Below are 16,925 nucleotides of genomic sequence, written 5' to 3'. Positions count from 1 at the left end.
GTACAATGTACCTCTGCCTCACAATGTACCTCGTACAATGTACCTCTGCCTCACAATGTACCTCGTACAATGTACCTGCTCCACAATGTACCTCGCAATGTACCTCGCCGCCACAATGTACCTCGTACAAATGTACCTCTGCCTACAATGTACCTCGTACAATGTACCTTTGGCCTCACATGTACCTCTGCCTCACAATGTACCCGAGGTAACAAATGTACCTTTGCCTCACAATGTACCTCGTAAATGTACCTCTGCCTCACAATGTACCTCGTACATGTACCTCTGCCTCACAATGTACACCTGTATCCACAATTTACCTCTGTTGAGAATTCCTGAGAAGCCTGGCAATGTTGAGATGTACTCTGTTATCCCAACATCATCCTCCCTGACTGGACCTGTCGAATAGGCATTGTCCGCTGAGTTTTCTTCTTGTATGTCTTCTGAAACAAATCCAGTTAGATGTTTCATAATTCAAACTGCAAAATTTATAGATAAAAGCGGTAAATACACACTGATTTAAACCATGTCCTTCAGTGCATTGTAGGAAGCTTTGGTTAAGTTGAAGTGATTCAAGCTGGACTACATTAATCAGTCTTTGCCTTAAAATGTTTTCAGCACTTGTCCTTTGGGCAATTAAAATTGAAGAAACCACTTGCCCAAAAACAGTTTAACTTGCCCAAAATAACCAATTCATGCGTAAATAGACGAAAATCAATATTTCAATATCATAATAATGTTCAATCAGGATTTGTGAATTGTTGCTATGAAACTATGAAAACAGAGGGATCTAAATTTTGGAAAAGTGTACTTGTCATTCGGGCAACAGCCCGGAAATTTTTACTTGTCCGAAACAGTCTTTACTTGTCCCGGGCTTTGGGCAACCAGTTACGACAAAGACTGTTAATCAATGGTTAAATCTAGTCTAGTTGATACAATTGGCTGCAGAAGGTCATGGCCCATTTGTACAAATATATTATTGTGTTTACAAATGGATTAATGCATGTTTTATACAAATTAAAACATGATGCTGGTTCCAAGTTATAAAAACTTTTAAACTCACCAGCTGACTGAAATATCTAAATTTTTTAAAAATGAACCTTTGTCTGTGCATCTGTCTGTGTCTTTGCTGTTTTCTAAGCGCTGCCTTTTTGCACAGGATACATCGCCATCATCATGCTCCATCTGAAGGTAAAAAAAATATGGCTGATATCAAGGGCAGTTCAACAGATAACAATTTCTGAATAATCGAAATTGAAGCAGCCAAAATAATAATTTGTAATACTGGTTTTGTTTCTGATTATGACCACTTTTTGAAATTTTGATCAATATCTTTATTATTACCTTGGGTTCTTTCACAAATATCGATGTAATTAATTTTTTGTCCATTTAACGAAAAACAAATTTTAATTAACTACCATGGAAACAAGCTAAATTTCAGTGTTCGCATATGCAGCTATTTGGACCAACATAAAACACAAGTACTTCATAACCACATGCTGTTGAAAATAAATTAAATGGCCTTAAATTCACCAGTGATGAACACATATCTGACATTTATTATATTAAAGTTTGTATCTTTTCATTCATATTTGTAGATTCTAGCACCCCTAGTTTTTGCCCACTTTAATCATATTAATTTGTACTGTAAATCTTAATAGAATAAAGTAAATAGACAAAATATGGTTTGGTTAATGAAACTTCATGAAACATAATTAATATTTAATCTTACTAACAAATTTGAAGTTGAAATTAAGAGAAGTATTTAACCTTTCACTTTTAGCATCTTGCCAGCATGCACAGGGTGACACAATTCGGTGTTTTGAGTTTATTTACATGTTTTAAGACGACATATTCAAAAGACTTTTGTCTAAGCTCGCAAATTATATTATGATGCAGAGCCAAATTTCTGGGGCTGTTCATCAATTCATAGCAACAATTTATCTTGATTCCAAAACAATATTTCTACAAACTAGCAAAGCAAATTTCCTCTCTGGATACAAGAAACCAAAAGACAAGTACTGTAAATGTTCTCATAAACGTGGATGTCCTAGTAGACATGCCAGGGGTCTCTTCTTGAGTCTATATTACAATTCTGCAACGTAACCCTGAACCAAAAAACAAATGCAATTTTATCCGATGAAAAGCATTCCAGCAGTCACCATTTTAGAGCACCTGCTGAATTCATGCATATACAGAAAAAAACAAACCCTATTGTATTCATGAAGTTGCAATAAATAATATTAAAATTGCTGAACTTGTGTATTGATATACTGAGGACATGAGTGAGCAGCGAAGACTGGGGAGTTTTTCATGTTTTTACTTGAATTAAATGGGGAGTTTTAAAAGTTGCTGAATAGAGAAAAATGGTTCTTTGTTAAGAGTGCAGGGTTAACAAAAGGCATGCACCCTGGGTGTACATTGTATAACAGGACATAAACGGTATCTTGCATTTTACGAAAAAAAATCCACGACTTTTCAGACATGAATAAACTCTATATAAATGTGAATCATATTCTGTGCAAATAATATCTAAAACTAAATCTAATAAGCACACCAATTTTATCGGTTATTCCAAACAAGATCTGTTAAAACATGCACAGAGTCGGCTAAAATCGTCATAACAAGCTTATTTATAAATACTCTCTGTACTGAAAGTGAGAGCCTGCAACAATCAGACCATAACCGTTATAATGAAGTGACTCATGATCAGTTCTGGTATTTTGTTCTACATATATTGTTTATGCAAGAATTGGTTGTGTATTAATAAGATAATGCTATTTTCTACTCTAAATGGTGTCACCTCAAAATGGCCCCAAGCCAATAAACAAATACACAGGAAATTGGCCCCTGCATTGACACTAGTGCAATAAACAAGGGATACACAGCAGAGAATTAACATCTTAAAACTAGGCAACTCAATATATTTTTTATGAATTTGGTTTTAGAGAAGAGATTTTAACAAATATGTTTTTATAAAGAAGAAGAAGAAGAAGAATAGTTTATTTGGATTTAAACATACAGTTCATCATCCATCAACATGATCATACATATATACAATAGTCAATATACCATTTAGAATACATTACAAACATATCAAATATATACTATTACTAAGGAGAACATGCATCAAAACATATTATCAAAGGAAATATTATACTTGTATCAATGATAACAAATATTCAATTTATGAGCATATAGCATAGTTTTAAGTCTTATTTTTATGAAATATACATGATACAAAAAAGCAATATCAACGAAACAACAACAACACATCATTGAGTTAACAAATTAGTTCGTATTTTACGCGCACAATTTATGAAAGTCACTATTTTCAGAATTAGTGTCTCATTTCTTGTGTTTATCAACTCTAAAAATTTTATCATGTTAGGTCTTACAATATAATATTTGGGTAAATATCTCTTGCGTATAACTTTATATTTATTACAAATGCACAAGAAGTGATACTCATCTTCTATGTCCACAGTATCACACAGTTCACAGTATCTTTGATTTCTGTCAATGCGATTTCTTCCATATCGCCCAGTTTCGATTCTTAGACTGTGACATGATATTCTCATTTGTGTAAATAATTTTAACAGATAGTGGGGAATATTACTATTAAGAAAAATTTCGTATTCAAAGCTAACCTTAATTTCCTTATACACATTTAATACTGAATTTTTCATTATATCATCTCTCCAGTTTTGCATATAACAATCATATAATCTTTGTTTAAAGCTTAGTAAAAATATATCTTTATCAACTAAATATGGCTGTTCCCACACCTCACCAAAACCATATATATACAACAAGTTTTTCACATTTGACAACCAGTTATTTTTGTTATTCCAGTCTTCGCACTAATTTTTTTCAAGCACTAGCCCAGTTGGGCTAGCAGCCTGGAAAAAGCACTAGCCCGAATCAAGTTTCACTAGCCCGAACCAAAATAACTTTTTAACAGAGATATTTTAATATATGTATAAGGTCATAAAGCTATAACACCAGTAAACTGTTTTCTCATTTTAATCTCTACTGTATTCCATCAACAATGAAAACACAAGGTCTTCTGACATCTCACAGTCGCGTACTCTGTCACTATCGTCTCCATCATACATCATCTTCTCTGGCACCAGCGATGTTGTAGTTGACTATTCACTAAAAGTAATGCATGAAATGGCATAAAATTTATTTGTCAAAATAACTGTTCAACCGAAAATAGTATTTAATAATTATTGTAAAATTCAGTACAAACAGTTATATTGTAAATGAGATCTGCCTGTTCCATCTCATCTGCCTGGTCGAGATCAGAGTCTGCAAGTGTGATAACCTCCTTGGGTCTGGCCAGATGGAGTAGAGGTCTGAAATTGTGAACATGTACATTGTATTCTTTTGAATTCATATAGTTTCATATACTTTTTAATGACTATATCAATTCTTGCTTTATTTAACCTACCATCCATTCAGCATTGTCATTGGTTGGGGAGTACTGTTTACAAATGCTACAAGTCATAATACCCTCACTGTAACAAAGCCATGGCCTGTTCACAGTCCAAAATGACTGGAACTTTCGTTTTCTTGCCTGTTCGTAAACCTTAGTTACCTTCTTTTATGCATCAGGCTTGTCACCAGGAGCCTTTCTTTTCGGGGTAGCTCCTTCGAAATAACGTAGAAGCGACATTGTTCAGTGTGAAGAAATGACAGCTACACGAATAGACTGTATCCCGTTCTCATTTTTTCAAGCGTCCCTCAAGTACACGAAGTGTTACATTTTGAATAAGCGTTTATCGATCTGATACGAATAGCGGTAAACCAGTCATAGTTAGTCTAGGTAGCCTGTTGTAACAGATACGGATACCGATAGGTATAACATTTCGGATAATTATTTTTCGGGAAAAAATCACTCGACAGGTCGGGCTAGTGACTTGATTTTTTCAGTCGACCGAGCGGAAAACAGCTTGACTCGGTCGATGGTCGAGTGGGTTACGTCGAAGACTGTTATTCAGTAAATCATTCAAGGAACATACATATAATGTTTTCATTATGCAATTCTCTGAACACAGCAACTTAAACCAGTACTTTATTATTCTATAATATCTATTTATGAATAGCGGGCGTCTTCCCAGTTCACCATATATAGCAGCATTACTTGCAGACAATTTAACACCTAAAATTTGTTTGCAGATACGCAAATGTAAACGCTCAATTTCTTACGACAAAATGCCAATTGTTTGATGCGTTTGTAGTGTCTATACTCAACTATTTATAAAAGATGGAAAGTAGTTTATATTTATTATATTTTGCAACTGCGTTATAAAATAAAAATACTATTTCTTTAGGACACTTTCATCATTTGTTAATCAAATTGTTAAGAGTAGAGATATTTAATATTAACCATGCATATCATGTATTTTAACATCAAATAGCAAGTTTATTAGAACTCATATTTATTGTAATGCCTGGTTAATGGTTGGATGCATAGTATAATTCCCTTTTTTGCCATTTATAAGTTATCACAGCAGGGTTCCTGATACTTCCTGTGTATTGTTTATTGCCTCGACCTATTGGGGCTAACATTGTTACAATGGGTAATCTCATTACAAAAGTATGAATAAGCATTTTATAATTTTCTGAAATTAAAATTTAATGCCTGGTTAGTGGGCCATTTGGTAGGATAATTCCTGTTTGTGCTCTTTTTATAGATAAAGATAAATAGATACATTCAGTATCAAATGCTCAAACTAGGCTTTTAATATGTTTATAATGAAAAGTAATGAAATTAATCGTGAATATAGTTACGTAACATCTATACAGGAAAGTTACAGACAATTTGAATTTCATCTAGATTAGTATTTATAAACTTTTTGATGAAGTTATAATGTAATGCATATATGAAAAATCTGTTTCTGAAGACATAGCCTGAGCTTCTATTTTTAAATCTAATTAAGGCGAGGTATTTTTTCAACACTGCATGCATATTTTTTCGTCTTTTAAATTAAAATTACCTTTTTTATCATAAACATTGGTTTTGCATTCACTGTTTGAATATATAATAGTGCTGTTCACTTATATACTTAGGATTTAGAATTATTATTTTGTAATCACTAATTGACTTTAATTAAATGTCTGAATTACCAAAAACAATTGTTAGGATGTTACAATAGTAGCACCCCTATTTTCAAATATTGGCTTACAAAGAAATTTATTTAAGAAATGTTTATTCTTATTTCACCAACATTAGAATTAAAAAAAAGACAAATATGACCAGTAAATGATGGGTAGAAACCCCTTGTCTTTAGTTACTGGCCCATTAAATGATGATCATCATAAAGTCATCAATAAATGCAGTATACTAAAATGTTTTATCACAAGTTAAACAATGATCTGCTAGAGGAAATGATCTTATCAGTAAAATTAAATCAATATAGTAAGGCCAATCTGAGTGGACCAGGAAAATCAATACTGGCTTATCTAATAAACTACAGACTACATTAGTTTATCCATAGTGCACAAATTGTTCACTACTAGTGCACTCCTAGTGAACAAGAGTGTAAAGTTTGGTCTTAACAGTACTGTATGACTTGATAAACAGCCCAAACAAACTTGCTCTGCATCATACAGTCATCCTGACATGTGTTCAGTAAAGGTTTACATTATCTAACATAAGCAAACTGTTTTGTTTGGTTTCCCTTTTGCAACTCACTGCAAGGGGAAACCAAACAGCAAACGTTCACCGCAAACACGTTAACTGAACTCATGACAGATGTGTCTGGAATAATCGCCACATGTAATTATTTTTTAATACAAATGTATAGTATACGATTCCAAAAAATATAAGGGACTGGTGCCCCACATTTTCAGCATCAAATTAGTAAAATTTTAACATGTCACAGACGGGAAACTCGAAACTGGATTATAATCAAACTTTACATCATTTTTACAAAACAAGAAACTCGCGAAATTAGATGACAACACAAGTTTATTCGTAATTGAGTCTATGTCATGTCATTGTACACAAACACATATAAATTTTCTCACTCAAAGTACTACACAAAAGAGTATGATCTCACTTTTTTTAACTGCAAACCTTTAAAATTAGATTATAATTAAGACACTCTACACAAACGTCGCTTCTATACTCAAGACATAACGTCTTTCTTCAAGTCGGTCATTTCGTAACGGGAATCAAACGCAAACGCAGTGATATCCCCGTATACAGGTATATGTTGGAATTGGTCGTTTAACATTTTATTTCGATCCAATAGTTCTATCATTCAGCAGTAGATCACGCCGGATATATAAATAAATTACAAGACGAGCTCGCACAGTTATTTTCCAACAAAATGCAAATCAAATTACATATTAACTGAGACCATATATCAAAATTACAACACAGAACCCAGAAGGTAATAAATGCATTCAATTAGATTCAAATGGAATAGTATTAACAAAATAGTCATCACTAAAATACATAATAATAAATGATTATAAATACATCGATCCTTAATTGATGGAGCATTATAAACAAACGAGAATATCAAAATGAAATCACTTTTGACTAGAATATTTGTTTATTAAAAATATGCTTAGAAGATTATTCAGACGATGTGCTTACGTCTGTATTTAGTATTGAACGTATAGTTTGAACTAAAAGCCCAAAATGCAAGAATATTCAAACAAAAGCAGATTGCCAAATAAGATACGAAAAGCAGCGCAATGCCAATGGTATTGAAGAAATATCTAAGAAAAATGTGACAAATGAAAACAAAAAAAATCACTTTTAAAACAAATAAGATGTAGGATAAATAAAGGGTTAAGCATGCTAACAACTGGAGTTAGAGGCAAAGTGTTTAATAACTTCCAAGCATATACAATAGCTAAGACATTTACACATACTCCCAAAAGCACAACAACATTAAAATGTTGAGGGACACCCTGGAGAACGTGTTGCCATGTTCTTGTGTGGTCCCCAAATTTGTCTCTTTGTATTCTTTCTGAGAGGAAACGTTTCAGGAGACTACATGATACATCTGCGAGACCCTGCGGAAAACAGTCGAAAAACTTCGTCTATTAGTATGGCCCCTAAATAATGGTTGTTATCAGAAGCAAACTTTCAGTAATCTACAAACCTTAGAAATGTAGTGTGACACCCAAAGTTTGACCTTAAAGTACGGGTTGAATCTTTCGATAAAATGGGTAACCCACTGATCATGCATGATTCGTTCAAATAGTTTTAATAAAGTGTGTAGATGCGGACTGGTCTGTATTTTTTCAATAAATGGGTCATCTTTCTTAAATAAAGGTGTCACTTGTGCAAGTTCGAGGCTTTCAGGGAAGTTTTATCATTGTATTTGTCATGTTGCGAATAGGTGAAGCTAAAGATTCTTTCCCTGATATTATAACTTTTGGTGACATTCGGTCGACCACAGTAGCTTTTTGGGGGTTGAGATTGTGGATAATCTTTTTGACAGTATCTTCATTAACAGGTTGAACTCAAATTTTGAGCTTATCGTTGACTTTGACATTAATGTCGATTCCAATATTTTGAGCTTCATGTATGTTTATGTAAATGAGTTTAGATTGTGTTTGGTCTGTGATGAGTTTGTTTTGTGTTGTTCTGAGTATGATTGGATTATCTGACTTATCTGTGCTCTTTTGAAAAAGAAAGGTTTAATCATTGGCCAAAAATCTATTGATTTAGGTTGGCCTGCGCATCTCTCTTGAAAGTACGTTGTGATTGACTGTCTTTTCACCTTTGTTTTTAGGTTTCTTAGTGTAGTATATATTTCTTCCAGTTCTCTTTACTTATGTTGTTTGAGGATTGTCTTGGTGGTGTGATGATGATGATGATGATGATGATGATGATGATGATGATGATGATGACGATGACGACGGTGATGATTATAATGATGATGATGATGATGATGATGATGATGATGATGATGATCATATATACAATATATATATATAAAGTTGTCTGAATATTTACCGGCACAATTAAATAAGTAACAACTGACCAAAAGTTCACACACGTACAGAATAACTACAATAACTTCAAACTATAATCCACCAGCTCAGGGTGATGGACGTATTACGATGTAGAAACCAGCAGGCAGACATGCAGCAGTACAAATTGACGTGATGGTAAGATTCCAGAGGCGTGATAGTATGATCGAACATTGGCACGCGTTAGAAAGATCAACAGCCACAGATAATACACGCTATCTTGAGGCAGTCATGTACCTTTAAGATACGGGCATTTAACGATGATTTCGTTCTGATTAATTCCGATAGTAGAGTTATTGTTTTCTGTTTAGAAATATGAGAGTCTATCATAATATGTACCACCATTATTTTATCCAAAGGTAGCCTAAGAGATAGTCTTCAAGCTTAAAAATGCTGGCCAGAAATTAAAACACATGCACTTTTGTTATTGAAATAACAAACGGTATTCATATGTCAGGCCTAAAATAAAGCCTAAAATATAAATGAAGTTGCAAATGTTTTATCTCATCGATTCTAGAGAATGTTTTTTCCCATCATAACTACTATAGTATATTTCTTTTAAATGCATACACTAATATTACCAAATTATGATATTCAAGTTTTTTTTTTATTATTTTGCTCGAAATAGACTGAGCTTGGTGGAGTCATTCTCAATGGCCGTTAACAAAAGACAATACAACAACAAATATTGGAGTGCTAAGCTATGACAATGTTTTATTAAATTGTCTCACAACATTAAAGCCGATACTTTGTTGTTCTTTGACATGTGAAGAAGAAATCACTAAAATACGGTGATTGTCATATGGACGTACATGCATGCTTATTTGGGTCAAGATTTATCACCAAAATGTTAAATGTTTGGACATATAAGGGTAGTAGAGGGCGTTACAGAACGATAGAAATATGTCGCACTAATCTTACGTCTAATATTAGCCTTGTTCTTTTATCAGTTCGCACGGCTCAAGCTTTCAACTGTTGAGATTCTCCATCCGTCAGTGTTGGCCAGTCCGGCTATCTCTCGTTTAATTGTTTGATAATATTTCAAACAATCATTAAGTTTATCAAAATCATATTGCACAAATAGCGTAACCTGGTATAGCCCGTAAGATACAGACAATGGGAGTTGAGAAAAACGGGAGTAAATACGAGGCGTCCGTGGACACCGGCGAAGACGAGAGAGGCTCGAATTTCTATGTGTACTACCTGACGTGTTTCGCCACGATCGGCGGTCTGCTGTTCGGATATGACACGGGCATCATCTCAGGGTCCATGCTTCTCATTGGCGATAACTGGAACTTGACCACGATATGGAAAGAGTTGATTGTCAGCGCCACTGTGGGAGCCGCCGCCATCTTCGCGCTCATCGCCGGCTACCTCACGGACTGGATCGGTCGGAAGAAGGTAGTCATGTTCGCTAGCGTCATCTTCACCGGCGGGGCCGTCATCATGGGCGCTTCCGTTAACAAGGAGATGCTCCTCGTCGGCCGTCTTGTTGTCGGTGCTGGTATAGGTAGGCGTTCTTCATGTCATTAACTGTGTAGAAAGAAATCATATAATAGCGTTATATATGCATATAGGGGTATGTAGTTAATGATATATTTGTTTATATATACAGTTTGTTAGACAAAGCAAAATCAGGTATAACACAGGCTTTGGCTCATTGAATGCGTTTAAATTGTGAACAAATAGAGTTATACAGTGGGATTTTCAACATATATGTGACATTGCATAGTCATTCGAATATATGATGCTATTTAAGTAAATACTTCAATACAATACATCAAATAAAGTATGAAGAGAGTATTACTTAAATATAAAGTCTAACATAGATACATCGCTAGTTTCCTATTTAGATTGATATTTTGAGAGGTGAATAACTATACAAAATATATCACATTTGGTCATACATAATAAAGTGGACTACTCTAGTGTATTATATATACATAATTCTTATAAACACACTAATACAATGTGTCAACGCATTCGAGTTTTAATTACAGTATATATCCCCACAGCAACATAGATGTCTTATTATTGCTAAACATATTTTTTGACTACATATATCTTTTATTGTTTTAAACATGCACCAAGTGCAGATGCAATGAAAAACTTACAATCGATGTAGAAATATTAACGAATAACAGAACGAATACATCTCGGGAAATATCATATTTTTCTAAGACTGTAACTGATTAACAAAGAGCTACGGAGGAAGGCCGGCTACATAATTTCCTTTATAAGGCTTCTATTTAGTGGGTGTCTGTTCGGCTTGGTCTAAATACGAAATATTGGTCACAATCATAATTATACATATCGGTCGCACGGATAGGCAGGTTATATATATTACGTTACGGTCGGACGGATAGGCAGGCTGTATATATTTTTACGTTACGGTCGGACGGATATTCAGGCTGTATATATTACGTTACGGTCGGACGGATAGGCAGGTTATATATATATTACATCACGGTTGGACGGATGGGCAGGTTGTATATATTACGTTACGGTCGGACGGAAAGGCAGGTTGTATACATTACGTTACGGTCGGACGGATAGGTAGGTTGTATATATTACGTTACGGTCGGACGGACAGGCAGGTTGTATATATTACGTTACGGTCGGACGGACAGGCAGGTTGTATATATTACGTTACGGTCGGACGGACAGGCAGGTTGTATATATTACGTTACGGTCGGACGGACAGGCAGGTTGTATATATTACGTTACGGTCGGACGGATAGGCAGGTTGTATATATTACGTTACGGTCGGACGGATAGGCAGGTTGTATATATAACGTTACGGTCGGACGGATAGGTAGGTTGTATATATTACGTTACGGTCGGACGGACAGGCAGGTTGTATATATAACGTTACGGTCGGACGGATAGGCAGGTTGTATATATTACGTTACGGTCGGACGGACAGGCAGGTTGTATATATTACGTTACGGTCGGACGGACAGGCAGGTTGTATATATTACGTTACGGTCGGACGGATAGGCAGGTTGTATATATTACGTTACGGTCGGACGGATAGGCAGGTTGTATATATACCTTACGGTTGGATGGATAGGCAGGTTGTATATATTACATTAAGGTCGGACGGATAGGCAGGTTGTTTATATTACATTACGGTCGGACGGATAGGCAGGTTGTATATATAACGTTACGGTCGGACGGATAGGCAGGTTGTATATATAACGTTACGGTCGGACGGATAGGCAGGTTGTATATATTACGTTACGGTCGGACGGATAGGCAGGTTGTATATATAACGTTACGGTCGGACGGATAGGCAGGTTGTATATATTACGTTACGATCGGACGGATAGGCAGGTTGTATATATTACGTTCGATCGGACGGATAGGCCAATTGCATATATACGTTTCGGTCGGACTGATAGGCAGATTGCATTTATACATTACGGTCGGACTGATAGGCAGATTACATTTATACATTACGGTCGGACTGATAGGCAGATTGCATATATATATATTAAGGTCGAACGGATTGTTTGTTTTTACCCATTTAAGTTCGGAGGAATAAACAGTTTGCATGTTTATACCTTTTCATGGACGTGGTCGAATATGCAGGTTGCATGTTTGTACGAATTAACGGACGAACGGACAGGCAGGATGCTTGTGTATACCGATTTACAGACGCGATCGGATAGGCGGGTTGCATTTTTGCACCCTTTTACGGTCGGGCGAATAGACAGATTGCATAGAGACGGTTGTATAGGCGTTTTGCATTTCTGTAAAAATTTGGTGTTTCTTGAGTACGTATACATACAAAAAGTGCAACTCAAGTGATCACGCAAAGTCATTCTAGAATTTCTGGCAAATGTTCTGAAAAACACGACGGCGATTATCTCGGATCTGTACCAATGTCACAATCATGCTCTCGAAGTGGTTTGCTCGTGATCTCTTCAAGTATTTTGCTTCAATGCTGATCAAACAATGGCATAATGGACATGCTCTAGACTCATTGAAAAAGTATGGTAATGTTATTCACATTTTTCTTATGAATCTACTTTGTCACATTGGTGATTGGTACCCGAGATTTTGAGAAACATAATATTTCAGTATAAATTTAACTATAAGTGTCATATCTCCCGACTTTCTTCTCATTTTTGCAAGATTTCTTCAATCAAGATTTGCGTGTGTGTGGCCTAGGGTTAGGCTAGACGATACGAGTAAGCACATTCTTGTGTCGGATAGCAAGCAGGACACTATCAGACCGTCGTCAATCAGCGGGGTCGAAGAGCCCATATATTTATCTTACCATGAATTGAACTCGATTAAAGTGCACGTAATGCTTTAAAATATCATAGATAATACACACACATTCTAATTGGCAATAAATGATTGACAATTTACTTATTTCTTATCATGTATATAATTATATAGTGTGTAAATGTCGGTCAAGTGTATGTGCGTGCGTCCGTCCATGCGTACGTACGTCCGTCCCGTGTTGGTTTGTCCGGACATGAATGGTGATTTTTTAAATGGAACAACTGTGCTCGTATGTTAACAATGAGATGGTGGCCACGGTGTCGTGTGAACGATCCTTGTCTGTACGACAAAGGTCAATATAACACACATTATCTCAGCGTGTCGCGTTGTATTTTGGCCATGTATTAGAGGATTTGAAAACATATTTATACATATTTAAACCATGAAACCATGTCGAGTGCATATATCTGTAAGTTTAACGTCACGGTAACACAGATGGGTACGTGGTCAAACATATTATATAGTTTTCACCATCAGAAGAGGTTGTGTCACATGAAAGACCGCTATTGGTGAGCTAACGGTTGAGACCTCTGTCTTTGAATTTCTCTCTAGTATGCCTTGTTTTACATATCACTTAATGCCATCAAGTTTCTACCACATCCCACAACACAGCAGCAACACATTAATGAAAATTGTAGCAGTGCATACAGAAACCGAATGGCCAACTTACCTCTCTGGCGAATACCCGCAGTACCAAATGACCCACTTACCCCTCTGCCGAATACTCGCAGTACCAAATGACCCACTTACCCCTTTGCCAAATACTCGCTGGACCAAATGGCCCATTTAACCTTCCGCCGAAAACTTGCAGTACAAAATGACCCACTCACCCCTCCGCCGAATGCCCGCGGTACCGAATGACCCACTTACTCCTCTCCCTCGAATACCCGCAGTAACAAATGACCACTTACCCGTCCGCCGGATACCCACCGTACCGAACGACCCACTTACTCCTCTCCCTCGAATACCCGCAGTACAAAATGTCCCACTTTCCCCTCCCCCGAATACCCGCAGTACAAAATGACCCACTTACCCCTCCCCCGAATACCCACAGTACCGAATGACCCACAAAACCAAATCGCACAGGTAAACCATAAGGAAGATCTTTTGAAGAAGTATCAGTATTTTCGTGCTAAAGTTCAAATAAAAATGACATAATACATACTTAGCAACGTCCTTATTTCAGAAAAACAACTTTGTCATAGTTTATTTACCTTTATTTGCGTTATCTATCTAGACCCTTGTCGTCCAGCGTTTTTGCACAGAGAAAGCAAACTTTAAGGACACAAATGATAACTAAAATATAAAGAAAGAATGAAGTACACCTATTTTGGACGTGAATTCCGAAATATTGGCGATCTACAGAAAATGAGCGGGTGTACACCAAGCAGTTTCTATTCCTCCCGACCCTAGCTTTCTATGCCGAAGTGTGGATTCCTAAAAATGTGCATTTTTGAGTAAATTTGTTTAACCTTGACCAATTTATTTAAAAGTTTCTACAATTATAGCAAAACACTTATATACTGTTGTTTGGTACAGAATCCCTGTTCTCCCCTCCACAAAAGATAGAAGAAAAAAGTAATGACTACCTACCTACCCTATTTTTTGAGATGTAAGCGGATACACAGAACTTTTTTTTGGCCTGTACAGAAAATTTGAAAAATCATCGATTATCATTGGCTCACAGAAAAATGCAAACACCAAAATAATGAATTGAACTTAAGAATGAAATGGTCTTATTTTCCACTGAAGCTTGCATAGCTATATTTGTGGACGACAAATACACAATAATAGCCCATACTTCGTTATCTTGTTTCATTATTCTAAAGCAAATGTCAGCTGACCACTGGCCAAAATAAGGAAGTGTAGGTGGCGGGTTCAAATATGATTGTGTAACTGCCATTCTTGAACACTGCGGCTGGTAACGCAATAATCCAGGATTTTACAATCCCCTTCAAGGTATTACATACATGTATCAAGATTCATTGAACGTTTTGCATGTCTCACTGAAATCGTGCATGTTTGACACAATTGGTCGGACTCGGTCCTTCATATCACAAATCAAATGACACACTTGAGAAATCATCTTGGCTCTTCATGAGAAACAAATCATAGATATAGGATGCTTCAGGTTTATCATGATCTTACTCAAACATCAAATCTTATCTCTTGTCATGATATGAACTTTGGTTTTCAATCGGACGAGTGTCTAGTATTTCGCGCAACATCATGATTACTGCATCACGGTAACTCATGATTTATGTCATCATTGCTATTTAATGTATAACGCTATCGTCTTTGAATTGTGAATTGATCTGCAGGGTCAGTCCGACAGATTTTTTTGATTTTTTTCTTGCAATGATTTCACAGTACATCTAGGCTATGCGTTCAGAGTATTCCAAACATATCGCATTTAAATTCACACTTGTTTTACAACGATAGGGAAAACAATGAATCACAAACGTATTTAAAAAAAACAAAAAAACGTTGGGCCGATGAGAAAATGTGGTATCTGAAATATATTTAGGGGTAAGTCAAATAACTCTGATAAAACCAATTTGTCAGGCTCAAACTCATAGATAACTTAGTTACACGAAATGGGAGATGGCCAACAGAAAAACACCAACAGATCCCTTCAGAGAAAAGCATGCTCGACCCTGAAGGGGCCCACTGGTCTTTATATACATTAAATTCTCAATCCACACAGAGCCCGGGCTTTGCATATTACCAACCAAGTAAACATACGTACTATGAACATACTTTCGTCTGTATGACTTGGACGTCGACACATGTGCAACAAGAATATAGTCATGCATTTGTAAATTAACGAACTTGAATAGGAATCCGGCAAAACATTAGACTTCGCCTTGACGTCGGAGTCCGAATTGGGTTTGACTTTGATTTTGGTGGGTTTTGCAGTGTTTTAACGTCAAAACGCGACGAAGAGGCCGCGACACAATAACGACCATTTTTGACATAGATCTATTTCCACCAAGTTATATTAAGATGTACGTTTTCTCTATTTAGCAATATAAATACGTTCCATTTTTACCCAGTATAATTGAGGCGCTGTGCCAGCGCAACGTCGTACCGACGTAGGGGTTTGCTGGGATGTACTTATAGTTACACGCCTTCTCATTCAGGTTTTGCATCCATGTCAATCCCTGTATACGTGGCAGAGGCGGCTCCCCCGGAGATCCGTGGGCGGCTCGTCACCATTAACCAGCTGTTCATCACCATCGGTATCGTCATTTCCAGCATCGTCGCTGGTCTCTTCTCTGTCAACAAGGAGAACGGCTGGAGGTGAGAACACGCCGCAAAAATAGGCAAAGAATTAAACTGCATTTTGATTTTATCAAGTACGTACGTTAATATGTGGCCATTCATTAAGATTATTAAACTAGTAACATCTTGACGCCTTTCGGTACGTTTTTCTACCATCGCATCTGAATTGTTTTTCTATGGATATCATTCATTAGCTATAACCCCTCAATCTAGATCTATTAAACCATGTTGCAATCTTAAAAAACACAATCATAGTAATAAAGACGTCATATGAATACTTTTATGTACTATAAGTTTCTACTCATATCCCCAAATGCAGATGGATGTTGGGTCTTGCC

At 36.2% G+C, this 16,925-nt stretch overlaps 1 protein-coding gene and 1 long non-coding RNA gene across 2 annotated transcripts in view; one reads left to right on the top strand and one right to left on the bottom strand.

Moving 5' to 3' along the window:
- Positions 1 to 325: 325 nt before the first annotated feature.
- Positions 326 to 7,148, bottom strand: LOC128217609 (uncharacterized). Its single transcript, XR_008258246.1, has 3 exons — positions 7,071 to 7,148; positions 1,101 to 1,185; positions 326 to 443 (listed from the first exon to the last, which is right to left on the bottom strand). It is a non-coding gene; the product is annotated as an uncharacterized LOC128217609 (long non-coding RNA).
- A 2,833-nt stretch (positions 7,149 to 9,981) lies between these two features.
- Positions 9,982 to 16,925, top strand: part of LOC128217543 (proton myo-inositol cotransporter-like) — a 17,982-nt gene continuing 11,038 nt past the window's right edge. The window contains exons 1-3 of the mRNA XM_052924745.1: positions 9,982 to 10,516; positions 16,446 to 16,605; positions 16,907 to 16,922. Coding sequence (XP_052780705.1) covers positions 10,123 to 10,516; positions 16,446 to 16,605; positions 16,907 to 16,922 — 570 coding nt within the window. The 5' untranslated portion in view covers positions 9,982 to 10,122. The remainder of the gene's footprint in view (positions 10,517 to 16,445; positions 16,606 to 16,906; positions 16,923 to 16,925) is intronic.

This window comes from Mya arenaria, chromosome 14 (genome assembly GCF_026914265.1).
Source record: "Mya arenaria isolate MELC-2E11 chromosome 14, ASM2691426v1".
Taxonomy (NCBI): Eukaryota; Metazoa; Mollusca; class Bivalvia; order Myida; family Myidae; genus Mya; species Mya arenaria.
The sequence above is the reverse complement of the archived record's forward strand: the minus strand, read 5'-3'. Positions and strand labels throughout refer to the sequence as shown.